Source organism: Eubalaena glacialis, chromosome X, assembly GCF_028564815.1.
Source record: "Eubalaena glacialis isolate mEubGla1 chromosome X, mEubGla1.1.hap2.+ XY, whole genome shotgun sequence".
Lineage (NCBI taxonomy): Eukaryota > Metazoa > Chordata > Mammalia > Artiodactyla > Balaenidae > Eubalaena > Eubalaena glacialis.
This window is the reverse complement of record NC_083736.1, coordinates 64359206-64376896: the sequence shown is the minus strand read 5'-3', so window position 1 is coordinate 64376896 and position 17691 is coordinate 64359206. Positions and strand designations below refer to the sequence as shown.

At 40.0% G+C, this 17691-nt stretch overlaps 1 protein-coding gene across 1 annotated transcript in view; it reads right to left on the bottom strand.

Moving 5' to 3' along the window:
• The window catches only part of KIF4A (kinesin family member 4A), a 123657-nt gene that overhangs the window by 62432 nt on the left and 43534 nt on the right, over positions 1-17691 (bottom strand). Inside the window, exons 7-9 of the mRNA XM_061177723.1 lie at positions 11992-12108; positions 11181-11356; positions 5105-5166 (exon numbers count right to left, since the gene is read on the bottom strand). Of these exons, the coding sequence (XP_061033706.1) occupies positions 5105-5166; positions 11181-11356; positions 11992-12108 (355 nt within the window). The remainder of the gene's footprint in view (positions 1-5104; positions 5167-11180; positions 11357-11991; positions 12109-17691) is intronic.

The window sequence follows — 17691 nt, the reverse complement described above, 5'->3', positions numbered from 1 at the left end:
ACCACTGCAACAAAAAGAAAAAAATACCTAGGAATAAACCTACCTAAGGCAGTAAAAGACCTGTACTCAGAAAACTATAAGACACTGATGAAAGAAATTAAAGATGACACAAACAGATGGAGAGATATACCATGTTCTTGGATTGGAAGAATCAATATTGTGAAAATGACTATACTACCCAAAGCAATCTACAGATTCAATGCAATCCCTATCAAACTACCACTGGCATTTCTCACAGAACTAGAACAAAAAATTTCACAATTTGCATGGAAACACAAAAGACCCCGAATAGCCAAAGCAGTCTTGAGGGAAAAAAACTGGAGCTGGAGGAATCAGACTCCCTGACTTCAGACTATACTACAAAGTTACAGTAATCAAGACAATATGGTACTGGCACAAAAACAGAAATACAGATCAATGGAACAGGATAGAAAGCCCAGTGATAAACCCATGCACCTATGGTCAACTAATCTATGACAAAGGAGGCAAGGATACACAATGGAGAAAAGACAGTCTCTTCAGTAAGTGGTGCTGGGAAAAGTGGACAGCTACATGTAAAAGAATGAAATTAGAACACTCCCTAACACCATACACAAAAATAAACTCAAAGTGGATTAAAGACCTAAATGTAAGACCTGACACTAAAACTCTTAGATGAAAACACAGGAAGAACAACACTCTTTGACATAAATCACAGCAAGATCTTTTTTGACCCACTTCCTACAGTAATGAAAATAAAAACAAAAACAAACAAACGGGGCCTAATGAAACAAAAGCTTTTGCACAGCAAAAGAAACTATAAACGAGACAAAAAGACAACCCTCAGAATGGGAGAAAATATTCGTGAATGAATCAATGGACAAAGGATTAATCTCCAAAATATATAAACAGCTCATTCAGCTCAATATTAAAAAAACTAACAACCCAATCAAAAATGGGCAGAAGACCTAAGTAGGCATTTCTCCAAAGAAGACATACAGATGGCCAAGAGGCACATGAAAAGCTGCTCAACATCACTAATCATTAGAGAAATGCAAATCAAAATTACGAGGTAACACCTCACACCAGTTAGAATGGGCATTATCAGAAAATCTACAAACAACAAATGCTGGAAAGGGGGTGGAGAAACGGGAACCCTCTTGCACTGTTGGTGGGGATGTAAACTGATGCCACCACTATGGAGAACAGTAATGGAGGTTCCTTAAAAAACTAAAAATAGAATTACCATATGATCCAGCAATCTCACTACTGGGCATATACCCAGAGAAAACCATAATTCAAAAAGACACATGCACCCCAATGTTCATTGCAGCACTATTTACAATAGTCAGGTCATGGAAGCAACCTAAATGCCCATCGACAGATGAATGGATAAAGAAGATGTGGCACATACATACAATGGAATATTACTCAGCCATAAAAAGGAATGACATTGGGTCACTTGTAGAGACGTGGATGGACCTAGAGACTGTCATACAGAGTGAAGTAAGTCAGAAAGAGAAAAACAAATATCATATATTAACGCATCTATGTGGAATCTAGAAAAATGGTACAGACGAACCGGTTTGCAAGGCAGAAATAGAGACACAGATGTGGAGAACAGACGTATGGACACCAAGGGGGGAAAACCGCGGAGGGGTGGGGATGGTGGTGTGCTGAATTGGGCGATTGGGATTGACGTGTATACACTGATGTGTATAAAATTGATGACTAATAAGAACCTGCTGTTTAAAAACAATAAATACAATAAAATTTAAAAAATATTGTGGTAAAAAGCATAACATAAAATTTACCATCTTAGCCAGTAAATTTTAAGTGTATAGTTCAACACTGTTAAGTATATTTACATTGTTGTGCAATGGATCTCCAAAAGTTTTTCACCTTGTAAAACTGAAATTCCATACCCATTACACAACAACTCTCCACACACCCCCCCAGTCTATTATTTTAGTTTTCTGCCACTGCTTTTATTCATAGAATGCTCTTTACCTTCACCTATGTGCACACAGAAGTTTGCTTATATTTTCTCCTAGTTCTCTTGTAGGTTTTTTCTTTCTTAAAAATTGTGGGGACTTCCCTGTTGGTGCAGTGGTTAAGAATCTGCCTGCCAATGCAGGGCACATGGGTTTGATCCCTGGTCTAGGAAGATTCCCACATGCTGCGGAGGAACTAAGCCTGTGCGCCACAACTACTGAGCCTGTGCTCTAGAGCCCGTGAGCCACAACTACTGAGCCCGCATGCCACAACTACTGAAGCCTGCGCGCTTAGAGCCTGTGCTCCACAACGAGAAGCCACCGCAATGAGAAGCCCACGCAACGCAACGAAGAGTAGCCCCCTCTTGCCGCAACTAGAGAAAGCCCGCATGCAGCAGTGAAGGCCCAATGCAGGGAAAAATAAATAAATAAATTTATATTAAAAAAATTGTGGTAAAAAACATATAACATAAAACTTACCGTCTTAACCATTTTTAAGTGTACAGTTGAGTAGCATTAAGTATATTTACGTTGCTGTGAAATAAATCTCCAGAACTTTTTCATCTTGTAAAACTCAAATTATATACCCATTAAATAACAACTCCCTTTTTCCCCCTTCCCTAGCCCCTGGTAACCACCATGCTAGTTTCCATTTCTATGAATTCAAATACTTTAAATTCCTTATATAAGTGGAATCATACAGTATTTGTCTTTTTGTGACTGGCTTATTTCACTTACATAACGCCCTCAAGTTTCATTCATGTTGTAGCATGTGATAGGATTTCCTTCCTTTTTAAGGCTGAATAATATTCTGTTGTATGTATATACCACATTTTATTTATCCATTCATCCACTGATGGACATCTGTATTGCTTCCGCTTCTTAGGTACTTTTTATTTTATTTATTTATTTATTTAGTTTTTATAGAATATAGGAAGGTGTTTAAGCCCTTCCTATATTCTTTTCTTTTAATAAATTTATTTATTTATTTTTTATTTATTTTTGGCTCCGTTGGGTCTTCATTGCTGCATGCGGGCTTTCTTTAATTGCAGCGAGCGGGGGCTACTCTTCATTGAGGTGTGCAGGCTTCTCATTGTGGTGGCTTCTCTTGTTGTGGAGCATGGGCTCTAGGCGCACAGGCTTCAGTAGTTGCAGCATGCGGGCTCAGTAGTTGTGGCTCACAGGCTCTAGAGCACAGGCACAGTCGTTGTGGCGCACGGGCTTAGTTGCTCCACGGCATGTGGGATCTTCCTGGACCAGGGCACGAACCCATGTGCCCTGCATTGGCAGGCGGATTCTTAACTACTGTGCCACCAGGGAAGCCGTTAGCTACTTTAAAAAAAACCTTTATTTACTTATTTGGCTGCATTGGGCCTTAGTTGTGGCATGGGGGATCTTTCGTTGCGGCACATGGGCTCTTTGTTTTGGTGTGCGGGCTTGTCTCTGTTTGAGGCGTGTGGGCTCCAGAGTGCGGGGGCTCAGCAGCTGCTGCGCGCAGGCTCTCTAGCTGTGGCACGCAGGCTCTAGAGTGTGCGGGCTTAGTTGCCCCACAGCATGTGGGATCTTAGTTCCCCAACCAGCAATCGAACCCACGTCTCCTGCATTGGAAGGCAGATTCTTAACCAATGTACCACCAGGGAAATCCCTCTTAGCTATTATGAATAGTGCTGTTATGAACATGGGTATGCAAATATCTCTTTGAGACCCTGTTTTCAATTCTTTTGGATATATACCCAGAAGTGGGATTGCTGGATCATATGGTAGTTCTATTTTTAATTTTCTGAGGAACCTCCATACTGTTTTCCATAGCAGTTACACCATTTTACAATCCTTTCAACAGTGCGCAAAGGTTCTAATTTCTCCACATCCTCCTCATATCCTTTCCAACATTTGTTATTTTTTGTTATTTTTTTTTTTTGATAGTAGCCATCCTGACAGGTGTATGGTGATATCTCATTTTGGTTTTCATTTGCATTTCTCTGCTCTGAGTATATCTTTTTGTAAAACTCTGACTCTTAGACCATGATAATGTTTCACATACCCTTCATATACCCAAAATATAAACAAACAATTAAAACTAACCAAGCAAGATGTAGTGGGAACCCACAATGGAATACAAACAGTAACTCTGGGAAACAATATCTTGCCTGGATACTCTAAGCCTAAAGACAAAAGAATTATACATATATGCTGTAATCTAGTTCCTAAAAGTGTTTCTCACAGGGGTATGGGCTAGCAATTCCAAAATTATTTTATGTGTATACTAGAACTGAACAAGTAAGTAAATAGAATGCAGATAATGAGAGCTGGTTTTTCACTGCTGGAGAAAGAAGTTATAAATAAGGAGAGTGGGAGGATTAGAATAAACCCTGTAGTGTTGGACTGGAATCAGAGGTATCAGTCTAAAATCATGGTTTTTAATATATACATAGTTAGATAGACATAAAAATATAGATATATGTGTGGGTTACTATACATACAGATATTTCCTAGCTCTACTCACTGAGAGGGCCTAGAAGTAATGACTTCTCAGTAACAATGAGCACACCTAGCACCCAGGTCTGGTTTCTAAACACCATTTTCCAATTAAAAAAAAACAACCCAGGGCTCCTTGGACATATGGTTGATTCCAGAATTGGGGCAGGGAAAATAGAAGACAGGTGTGGAACATCTGGTAGAAATGCTTAAAAACTTGATAGCGTGTTAAAGAATACAAGAGCCACCCTGAAGGAGCTCCTAGTGGACAAAGCAGAAACAACAAATAAAACAAGCAATAAAACATAATGGATTGGATGTTAATTGGATGTTAATGCATAGAATAAAATAAATACCCATGAGTCTATATGGCTATAAATACATAATCAAATAAATAAATGGTGGGAGGGGAGAGACAGCTCTTCCTCATAGTAGAATTCCAATTAATAAATTTCTGAGGCCAAAACCCATGCTCTTTCTATTATACCAGGTTGTCTCAAAGCTAACTAGCTAGTCCTAAGTTGATAGCAAGTTTGTTAAGTTCCCTACCTTGACACCAAGTGCTACCAGAAACTTTAGAATATCAGGGGAAAACAATCATAAGGAGAAAAAGGCTCTGTTAGAATATACACTTAAAATTAGTCTATGACTCTTACTTTATAGATCCAGGCAGGGTACCTCCATGGGCTTGCAGCAACAAGACCTGTAGCTGTTGTACCTGGAAAAGGCAAAGAAAAATAGTCAGCTAGTTACCAGTCAAAAGTTACTTATCCCTTATCAGCAAAATTACAATGATTAGTAGTAGGGTAATTCTACTTGATACCTATGAAATCTAAGGCATATCTTAGGTATTACAGAAAGCAACATGGTTGATGATTTAATGATAAAAGGACAATCAGCATTACATGAATAACTAGTACTTAGAAGATGAGTTGTCTCTTTTACCTAAGCATCTTCATGAGTTTTTGAGAATCTATTTTTTTAAATTTATTTTTATTATTATTATTTTTAAAAATATTTATTTATTTATTTTGGCTGCGTCAGGTCTTAGCTGCGGCACACGGGATCTTCACTGTGGCATGTTCAGTTGCGGCAGGCCGACTTCTTAGTTGCGGCATGCACGTGGGATCTAGTTCCCCGACCAGGGATCGAACCCAGGCCCCTGCATTGGGAGCGCAGAGTCTTACCCACTGGACCACCAGGGAAGTTCCAGAGAACCTACTTTTTTAAAAAAATCAAACTTAGGGACTTCCCTGGGGGCGCAGTGGTTAAGAATCTGCCTGCCAGTGCAGGGGCCACGGGTTCGAGCCCTGGTCCAGGAGGATCCCACATGCCACGGAGCAGCTAAGTCCGTGCACCACAACTACTGAGCCTGTGCTCGAGAGCCTGCAAGCCACAACTACTGAGCCTGCATGCCACAACTACGGAAACCTGCGCGCCTAGAGCCCATGATCTGCAACAAGAGAAGCCACTGCGATGAGAAGCCTGTGTGCCACAACGAAGAGCAGCCCCTGCTCACCGCAACTAGAGAAAGCCCGCGCGCAGCAACGAAGACCCAACACAGCCAAAAATAAATAAATAAATAAATAACTTAATTAATTAATTAAAAAAATCAAACTTAGCACTGGGCTACACAATGTGGGGGGGGGGGATACAAGAATAAACTCTTGTGGTTTATTATCCAGTTTACAATCTAGTTGATGAAGACAAGACTAAGGCCTGAAAAAGTAGGAAATAACACAAGACAGAAGATGCTAGTCATCAAGTATAGTTAAGTACTTTAGGGTTCTGAGAAGAAGCAAATTAATGAAATCCCAAAATAGTCCAAAGGAGGCTTCGTGGAGACGGATCTTAAACCAGAGTGAATGTGCAATCAACCTCTCCATTCCCTCTTAAGATAAAAGAGGAGCTGTTCTGCTTGAGCTTTGGATCCCAACTCTTCTTGCCTTCTGATAAATCCTATTCTAGGGACTTCCCTGGTGGTCCAGTGGTTAAGACTCCATGCTCCCATTGCAAGGGGCCCAGGTTCAATTCCTGGTCAGGGAACTAGATCCCACATGCCACAACTAAAAGCCTGAATGCCGCAACTAAAATATTCCGCGTGTCGCAACTAAGACCCAGTGCAGCCAAATAAATAAATAAATAAATTAATTAATTAAAAAAAATCTTATTCTATTTGTTATCCGTTCTCTCTTCTATATCTTTGACTTCTCCCTTTTTACAGAATCCTTCCTACTAAGATTAAAACATGTTCAAGTCTCTCCCATCTTAAAACAAAACAAAACAAAACAAAAGCACCTTTCCCAGTCCCACTTCCTATCTCTCTTGCCCAATTTCTCTCCTTCACAAAGTTTGACAGAATAGTCTACACCCACTGCCTCCATTTCCTTTTGCTCTTCTCTCACTTGCTCTTTAACCTATTCTAACCTGATTTGTGCCCACAACATTCCGCTGAAATAACTCTTGATAATGAGATAAATAACTCTCACCAATGATCGGCATGCCACTACATCCCATGGGCATTTTTCAGTCTTCATTTTATTTGACTGTTTGGTAGCATTTGGGTTACCAGACGCCACGCTTTCTTGCTTTTCCTTCTATTCTTCAAGCTGATCTTCTAAGTCTTAGTTCATCTTTGCTCCAATTGTCCTTTAAATGATAAAGTTCCTCAAAGCTCACTCACTTTCTATTCTCTCCTTAAAGTCTCATCTCTGACTATGGTTTCAATTACCATCTATAAACTGGTGACTCCCAAATTTATCTCAAACACAGATCTTTCTGAATTTAGAACCCTTTTTTAATGCAATAACACTAGTATTTTACATTTATTATCACATCATTATTTCCAAAGCATGACTACACATGTGATTTCATTTGGTCCACATAGATTTCTAAAGCATTTACAGGGAACAAGGCTGTTTGACAGGGAGAAACTGGTATTTTATCTCCATTTTATGAAAAGGAGCCTTCAGGCAGAAAGCTTAGGGGGGATTTGCTGGCCATCAGTGAAGGAACTGCTGGTAGGGGGGCGCTGTTCCCTCCAATCCAGCTATCTCTCCCTTGCAACCTGCAAGTAAGGCTTATCAGAGTTACTATACCACTGCAGGGAGAAGAGCTTTCTCTGTTCCTTGATAAGCCACTACTGCTCCATCTTGGAAAGACAGTGGGAAAAGTCAAGGGCAGGATGTCAGGAGACCTGGTTCCTCCATCAGCCTGCCCTGAACCACCTATATTCATTTCTTAGACCCCAGTGTCTTAAAATGGGAATAAAGATATCTGCTGTGTTCACTGGCTTATTATGATGATAAAATTAAATAATGAATATAAAAGGGTTGTTTCTGAACCATAATCATGTATGAATGTCAAGGTGAGACAGGAAATCTGAAAGGAAGGGAGCTTCTTTGAGGCCTGAGTCTAGCCCCTGGAGCCAGACACTACGCAAGATGGTTTAGACATAATATCCTGTTTAATCCTCAAATCAGCCCAGGGAGCTGAGTATCACTATTATTAGATCCCTTTAGCGTTTTTGAATTTAGAACCTTTATATTCAAATATCTACTTAATATTGCTGCCTAGGTGTCTGCTATCCCAAACCTGGTCCTTCTCCAGTATACTCTAGGTCAGTGAATATGCAGTTTCACATGCCAGAAAGCTGGGTGTCATACCCTCACCCCCTTATCTAATCCACTGGTCACTTCTTTCTATCACTTTCTAAGCCACCATTTCTCTCTCTGGACCACTGCAGTAACTTCTTAAGTGGTTTCTCTGAGTCTACTTTTGCTCCACTATAATCCATTTCCACACAGCAGCCATACCATTTTTTAAAAGTGGAAATGATCAATGTTGCCACCTTGCCTAAAATCATTTTTAACATAGTACATGAGGCCTTGATCAGGCCTCTGCTTCTTCTCTAGTCTCAGACTGGAACACCCTTTCCTTGCTCTCTCCACTCTAGCCACACTGGCATTCTGAGTTCTTCAAATGCACTGTATTCCTAACTCAAGATCTTTGCAGACATGCTATATGCCTGGCACTGTTCTAAGTGCTTTACATGTATTAACTCATTTAACCCTCACAAAAACCCTATGAAGCAGGTACTATTATTATTTCCATTTTACAGATAGGGAAACTGAGGTACAGAGAACTTGCCCCGGGTAAATAGCTAGTGAGGTATAGAGGCAGGATTTGAACCCAGGCAGCCTGGCTGCAGTGTCAATGCTGTTTCCCATCATACTTTGCTACACATGCTATTTCTTCTTCCTGGAATCCCCTTCTTTCTTTTCTGCATAGATGATTCCTACTCAGTCCCTCAGATCTCAGCTCAAATGCAGTTACTTCAGGGAAGCCTTCTCAGATTAGATATTTAACAGAAGATCCTGTTCCATACTTTCACAGTGCCCTATAGCACACTATCCCAGTTTATAATGATATGTTAGTATGATTGTGTGTTTAATGTTTGTCTCCCCCACTAGGCAATAAATTCCATGAACGCAGAAACTGTGTCTGCTTTGCTTAACAATGTATCCCAGCACAGTACCTGGCACATAACAGTGTTCAATAAATATTTATTGTTGGAATGGATGAACAAATAAATGACCAGGAAAAAGAGCATTTTTGGCAATAGGAATACACATGAAAGAAAATAGAGGAGCAGGACTGAATAAGGAATTTTACAATTGAGATGATTCTGTGAACAGGTAAATTACTTATATTTTCTATAGTGAACCCTAGGAGGGAAGGAAGTAAAGGAGGATAAGGGGAAGGAAGACAACAGATTGAATGAATGGTAATAATTATCACTGAGGAGGAAGGCCAGAGACGGAGTGAACACTAGACAGTTGGGAAACACTAGATTCCCATTGGGAAGAGTGCTACACCAAGAAAACCTGACCCCCCCCAAAGGGGTCAACCCAACCACCTGCCCTCTCAGCTCCTCTGCCAGAGCTACTGAGCTGCTGCACAGTCATACCGATACCACCACAAATTCATGTTCCTAGTCAGCTACTTCTTCCATTTCCGTGATTTTAAGCCTTCTGTGGTTACCTCAGTCCCTCTACCCTATCATCATCTGCTTGCTTGCTCTTAGAAGATGACCTTGCTTCCTACTTCACTGAAAAGATAAAGATTGTCAGGCTGAAAATTGCTCAATTTCCCTTCTTCTTCCTCTAAATTAGTGTCATTGTATTCTTCCTATCCTAACCTCTTTTCTTCTAGTCTTGGGGGCAAGTATCCCCTCTACTGTCTAAAGCAAAGCCCTCTTTATTTGTGCTCAGGATCTCAACTAAGAGATGACCCCTTATCAACTCATCCCTATTCTCAGTTTTAGTCTCTCCCAACTGGTTCTTTCACATGTTCAAGTCTCTTCCATATTTTAAAAACAAACAGATTTACATCCCTTGACCCTTGACTACCAGCTATTGTCTTCTTTCATCTTGCCTTCTTGAAAGAAGAGCCTAACAACTTCCTCCACTTCCTTATCTAGCATTCACTGTCCATCCCATAGCAATCTGCTCCTATCATTCCCCTGACCCTCTTCTCACTGCAGTCATCAATAGCCTCCTTGTTGATTAAAAAAAGAAAATCAATGGACACTTTTCAACCCTTATCTTACTTTACACTTCTTTATAAATTTATACTTTCAGTAGCCCTCCTTGTAACTTTCTTCTCTTGTCTTCCATGAACCACTGATTTTCTTCCTGCCTGTTTGCTCCTTCTTCATCTCTCTTGTCTTCTACTCCTTTCCCCCTTCCTTAAATGCTGCTGTTACCCCTGAGTTCTGTCTAGGCTTCTTCTCTCTTCTTGTCCATTTGCTCATTCAGCAAATATTGAGGAAATGCCTTTAATGCGCCGGGCACTCTTTGATCTCATCCACTCCATAACTTCAGATACCATCTAAATGCTGATGACTCTCAAATCTGTATCTTCAGTTCAGACCTCTCTACATTAAACTCACATACCCAGCCATGTTTGAACAACTCTACTTAGATGTCCCACAAGCCCTTCAAATTCAAAATGCCCAAAACTGAATTTCATCATTTCCATTTCCCTACCTGACCCCGTTTTTCCTCCTATATTCCCTGACTCAATGATTATTACTACCATTTATTCAGTTGTCCAAGCAAGAAACCTGGGAATCAACTTTGATTCTCCCTACCTACCCTTCCACGTCACATGTGTCACCACATTTATAAGCCCTATACATTCTACCTCCTTGTCTTTTGTTTCTAATTTGTCCCCCTTTCTTCATCTCTATCGGTACTGTCTTTAGTTCAGGCCATAGTTCTCACCTGAGTTATTATAATACCCTAATTTATTTTCTTACTTCTAGTCATATCCACCTCTAATCCACTTTCTATATACTTGCTAGAGTAATCTCATTTCAACATGTTACCCTCTTACTTAAATCTTTCAGTGGCCCCCTACAGCTTTCAGGTTGAATTCCAAATCCTTTAACAAGTCATATAAGGACCTTCGGGATCTGACTCCTGCCTACCTCTCTTGCCTCATCTCTCACTGCTCGCTTCTTTATCAGTGAAATCTCCAGTGCCACTCCCTAATCTTAAATATGACCAAAAACCTGTTAATAGGAGTTACTTTAAGATTTCCCCAAACTAACATAATGCTTAACCAACATCTCTAAACTTCTGGTAGAGAAGAACCTGAGAAATAGGAGCTCTATCATTCCACTCACACACTTGTAATTTTTCCCATCAAATGTCAAGTTCCTTCTACCTGTTGCTTCAGACGATTAAGTTCAGCTCTCTGGGGATCAATATTAACAACAGGTTTGTTCTTGATTTTTCTTGCTCTGTCAGCATAGCGAAGAGTATTTAATGTTTCCTCTAGATTGGAGTCAGCAGGACTCACACAGGCTATCATAAGAGTGTGGCTATTACCTCCTAGAGAATCTGAAAAAGAACAAGGGAAGGAAATGAAATCAAACAAGTAGGATGCAAGCAAAACTGTCCATTTGGGTTGGTGACTTCAATCTCAGAGCTGTAAGAAAAAAAGTCTTAAGTATCTACAAGTTTCCTATTGTGTCAATATAAAAACATTAAGATTTTTGTTGTATAAAATGATATAGTTTAGAATCCTATTGCATGTGTCCTCGTTCTTAAGAGAGACTGTGACTTCAGCAGTTAATCAGGTTAAAACAAAAAAAAACTTACTGGGCCAAGTAAGTTAGGAGTCACTATTAGGATTAAAATTTCTTAGGATGCCCCCTCTAGGTAGATCTTAACTCCTTAGGGAATTCTGCTTATCAGCAGTAATAAAGGCAGTAACTAAGTTCATTTTCAGGTACAAAGTACTAAGTACAGTTGACACGCTACATACAGATTTTTTGGCTCTCAAAGCCATATATGAAGATATTTTTTCCATTACCTTAGAAGCCTGCTTGCCAACAGGTCTCTCTCCTGTTTATCAACTAGACAGCTCTGTATATAATAGTCCAAAAATCTGGCTTTTTACCTGTTCTATCTTTGCTTTCTCAGCACTATCATTCTGAGTTACTCTCTTATTTTTAGAGGCACTTTGGGCTTACCTTGAAGCAGTCGAGTCAACTTGGAATCTCTGTAGGGCACAAAGCCACCCTTTTTGTCATCTCCAAGAGCACTGATTACATTTCCCAAGCATAGGAGGCCTCGGTTAATATTAATACCTAATAGCAGGAAACAAAATTTAAATTGCTTGGTAACATATACCCATGTTACCTGGGTAACATCTAACATATACCTATCCTGAGAAAGAGATAAGAAATAAAGACCCTATAGAAATATTACGTCAGCAATCTTAAAGAAACCTCTTAATCTTGTTCACTTTTCTGAGAGTGCCTCTTTTTTTTTTCAAACAGAAAGCTTTATAGAAATGAAAAACAACAGTATTTAAAAATCTTTAGTGTTCTTATCAGATATTCTTATGCTCTTTGGGAAACAGGCCATATTTTTCCTAGGTGGTATGGGTAGAAATGGGAATAAACATAATGCTGGTAGAAGTTGGTGATATCCACTCTGATATTTTACTTTCTTTCCATCTCTTCCTCTTTCAAACAGTTGGTCTTCCAGTTAAGCAAAGTTCAAAGGACAAAGATGAATGCACAATTGAGTCTGTTGGCACTTCTTGCCCTTTCCCATGGAAACAAAGCAGAGAGACAGATAATGATCACCATGACAATAACCACTTGTATAGTTATTTACAAGTGGTTATACACATTATCACACTTTTAATATACATTATCACACTTAATGCTTAAATTAATGCTGTGAAATTACATTAAAAGCTATTTTTTATTATTATCATTATTTTAACTATCATTTTCAGTTTATTGATGACAGAACTAGCTCAAAGGTTAAATAACTTGCCTAAGGTCAAGTGGTACCACTAGCGGATAAGTGGTAGGCCTGAGATTCCATCTCAGGATTGCAGTCAAATCCTATGCTCTTTCTATTATACCACAATGAAATACCTTTCCTCTTATTGCTTTAAATAGAGTAAAGGTTCTTTTCCACTTCTTAAATTCCAAGGTTTACTTTTTAAACATTATAATAATCTCTGAGGTCCCTTGAAAGCCCCTGACCCTCCCATGGTTATGTTTATCATGGAAAGTCTACGTAGTATAATGGTTAAGTGCATGGGCAATGGTGTCAGATAGACCTAGGTTCTAATCCTGGCTCTGTCACTGATTAGCTATGCGATTTTGGGTAAGCTCCTCTATAAAATGAGGCAAATCTACCCACCTCGTTAGGTTGTGGTGGGGAGTTAACAAGATACTTTACACAAAACAAAGTTAAATGATATATAAATGGCATCATTATTGTTAGTGCTGTACTACTTTACTTATTCAGCCGTACTTTGGACTCCCTTATAACCTGAAACAATTATATCTACAAGATCCTGAACTCCAAAATTCCTCTCTGCATCCTACTACTATCCTTCCATTTCTTTCATGGATCCTGTTCTTCACCCTTATTGTGGCTACAAATTTACTGACGCTTTCTTTCTTTTTTCTTTTTTCAGCTGCACCACGTAGCATGTGGGATCTGAATTTCCCAACCAGGGATCGAACCCGTGCTCCCTGAAGTGGAAGCGCGGAGTCTTAACCATTGGACTGCCAGGGAAGTCCCTACTGACACTTTCTAATACTCCCAGTAGATCATCCTTCCTGGGCCTTAAACTACCAGTTCCCTGCGGTCAATCATTTCAGTTATGTTTTCCCAAGCACTCACTAGACCCATGACCTTCTGCCATTCCTACCATGTCAATTCCCAGGCCTAGGTTAAACCAACTGTGTGTGTGTGTGTGTGTGTGTGTGTGTGTGTGTGTGTGTGTGTGTGTGTGCGCGCGCGTGCACGTAAGTTTCTGAAAGTCACATAACGAAATGGACTGGATCCACCCATTATAAAACACGCTATCTGACCTTGGCTGAACCCTTGGCCAATAGACAATCTTCTCTTCTTCATTCTTCCTTCACCACAGCAGCTATTCTAAACACTCATCATTTCCAAGACTGGAAATCTACCTTCACTCTATTAGTAGATGATTTCAACAAATACATTATGGTGATCAATTATTCACAAGGGCTCCCTAACCTTCCCTCTCCTCACTTCACAGTCTTTCCTTTGCTGTTACTGATTTCTTTGTCCTTCTCCTTGTTTCAGAGGAGGAAATAACTACCTTTATTTTCCCTTCAGCCTCTCCAGTGTTTCTATTCCCTCCATTTTCCCAGGGACCCTGGATCCCTCAATCTTCCCCCTCCCTCTTAGATCTTCAATTTATTTTTCCTTCACGAATTCCTTCTTTTCAGTCTATACACATGCTCAAATCTCCCCAACCTAAAACAAAAACAATTCCCTCAAGCAACTATCTCTTTCTTTTCCCTTTATTGCAAGCTGGAAGGGGTACCATTTTTCAGGGCCACTTATCCCATCCAGGATGTGAAGGAGATCCTGCTGAGATTGATCAAACCTCACCAATGCCTGTACTAATCCTCATATTAGTTCACTCCTTTCTCTTCTTTCCCCCTTTTAGCCAAACAGAACATTGTGCCATCTTATTGGCCCATATCCCATCTAGGATGTGAAGGAGAGACTGCTGAGATTTTTCAAACCTGCTGAGCAAAATGTCCATCTATAGTTCCACAGGAACAACAATACAAGTCCAGATGAGCCCTGAGAAGAAATTATGGCTACTATGATCTAAGCAAGAACCATAAACTTAAGGATAAAAAGGCTGATTTTTTTTTTCTTCAAATGAGAGTTGGAGTTTTGGAATAGATAGGAGCAAGGGAAATGAATGTCCCTTTGGAAAGAAATCATCACAAAACAGCATTTGATTTCCTGTTGTTAAGAGAAAATTCTTGACATGGTTGGAGATTATATATCATAAAGACTGGGAAGAACATGTCTGCAGAGACTTAAAAGTTCTAATCAAGGATGGCTATGGAGAAAATGCCCAGATAAAATTATAAGACCAGAAGTTCCTCTTCTCTCTAAAAGATTGAGAACAGACCAAGTGAGGAGAGGATCAAGAATACTACTTAACAGCTTCGGGTATTTGTTCACTAGGGCAACAAATAAATAATAAAGTAGAGATTTTAACTTTAAAAAGGGACTAGAACTTCACAAGTATCATGGAGGCACGTTACAATTGGTTTCACAACTAGAATAAAAGGGTATATTGGTAATAGGAGAGAAAAACGAGGCAGAAGAGAAACAAAGCAGCAGCTCTCAACTGGGGACAATTTTGCTTCCTGCAGGACATTTGGCAATATCTGGAGACATTTTGGTTGTCACAATCTGTGAGGTCAGGGGAGTGCTACTGGCATCTAGTGGGTAGAGGGCAAGGATACCACTAAACACCCTACAATGCCCTGGACAGTCCCTGCCCCCCAATATTGTTTGACCCAAAATGTCAATAGTGCCACAGCTGAGAAACCCTGCTCTACATGTGAAGAAAATATGTATGAGCCTAAGGCAAGTAGCACAGCCAAGAAAATTAGGGTGAAAAACAGAAGTAATATGATAGTATAGATATGGTCTGCCTATCTAGAAAGGGAATGATCTATTACTGCACTAGATCACAAGACTTACAGGAGTAACTACTAAGAGGGGATACAGTGGAAAGGAACTTGATCGGGAGATAGAATCTTAGTTCAAACTCTGCCTCTCCCACTTATCAATGTGTGTGACCTTGGACAAGCCACTAAAACTTTCCTTTATCCATAAAACAGGTGTAATACATACCTTACCTCATGAGGCTATGATAAAAATCAAATGTGATCTATAAAGTGCTACCTACATGTAAGTTATTATTATTATTATTTTTTAAAATTTTTATTTATTTATTTATTTTTATTTTTGGCTGTGTTGGGTCTTCGTTTCTGTGAGAGGGCTTTCTCTAGTTGCGGCAAGCAGGGGCCACTGTTCATTGCGGTGTGCGGGCCTTTCACTGTCGCGGCCTCTCTTGTTGTGGGGCACAGGCTCCAGACGCGCAGGCTCAGTCGCTGTGGCTCACGGGCCCAGCTGCTCCGCGGCATGTGAGATCTTCCCAGACCAGGGCCCGAACCCGTGTCCCCTGCACTGGCAGGCAGACTCTCAACCACTGCGCCACCAGGGAAGCCCAAGTTATTATTAATAGGATAGAGGAACTTAGATAATCTGGATATTTGCTAAGTTACATGACAGTGAAAGCAGAGCACCCAATAAATTCCTTATCTACTCTGATGACAATTTCTTCACCAAAAAGATACTGCAAGTGAAGAAGGAAATGGCAGTATCTTGAAGTTGGCCTTCAAGTTGACACACATGGAAGAACTGATTATGTAAGTAAAATGATGAGAATCTGGTTGTAGGGGACCGAGGTGCATGGTCAGACATCAGTATGCTAGATGGTAAGAAAACGTATCTCTAAAATTCAGGAAAAAAGATAGTTAAGTTTCTGGTACAGAAAGTCTAAAGAGGGAAAAGTATGAAAGGCTTTCAAAAAATAAAATTGTAATTATCTAGGCACATATTATTCCAATAAAAAATTGATATAGCTTCATAGGAACCAATGTAACAAATAAAATTATATGCAAAAAGAACACAGAGAGCATTAGAGGAAATTCTGTTCAAACACAGGAAACTGACCACCAGCATTTCTTTCCCCCCTAAGATACCACTAAAAGGAATTTAAAAAGTAGTAACCCGTAAGATCACAGAGCACAGGAGAGGAAATATCCGTAGACAAGAGGTGTCAATGTGTTTTTAGAGCACAGGTAGAGAAGCAATAACTGACTCAGCAAGGTGGAGGAGCCTCAATCTAGAGTGCCTGCAGAGGGACAATAATGACCACGACAGTGATAATAACAGCTAAGTTTATATAGTGTTTACTATGAGCCAGATACTGTTCTAGGAACTTTATACTTATTACCTTACTTAATCCTCACAATAGTCCTATACAGTGTGCATCAAGTATGATTATCTGTGTTGACAGATATGAGAGCTGAGGCACAAAGAGATTAGGTAACTTGCCTAAGGTCACATAGCTAATAAGTGGCAGAGTCAGGATTCAGATGGAGGCAGTCTGGCTCCCAAGTCCATGATCTTAACCTCTATGCTCTATGGAAATGAGCAAATTTGCTCACTTAGAGGCACCAGGTACCTTGGAAAGAGGAGAGATTTGAGGCTGAAAAGACGGGGTTGGTAGAAAACATATTTAAAGAAAGCTTGAACTCTCACGTCGCCCCTCCAGAGCCATGTGACTACTGTGTCCCCCATTCTCAACCATTCCCAGTCTACTTAATGGGATAGTTTTTCCAATACCCACCCATTAAATGTTGGTATTCTCTTGGGACTGTCTTAGGCTCTTTGCTTACTATATATACTCTTCCTGGGCTATCTCATCCTTGCCTAGAGTTCCAATAAACACCTATATTAATGACTTCCTCAAATTCCCATCTCCAAACCAGACCTCTTTCCTACTGTCCAAAGCTATATTTTGTCTGCCTACTGAATAACCACCAGTGGGCTGTGCCCACGTGGCATTGCATAACACAAACTTGAACAACACAGAATTCATCTTTCAGTGCAAATCGATTTCACTTCCAGCACTGTTCCTTTTCATTGTCTCACCACCTAACCAGTCATCCAACAAACAACAAACCTGTGACATCCTGGACTCTCCCTCTTTTCTCACCCCACACATCTGAGTCCTTATCATCATTTAGTGAATATGTTCAATATTCTAGGCACTGTGCTAGGCATTA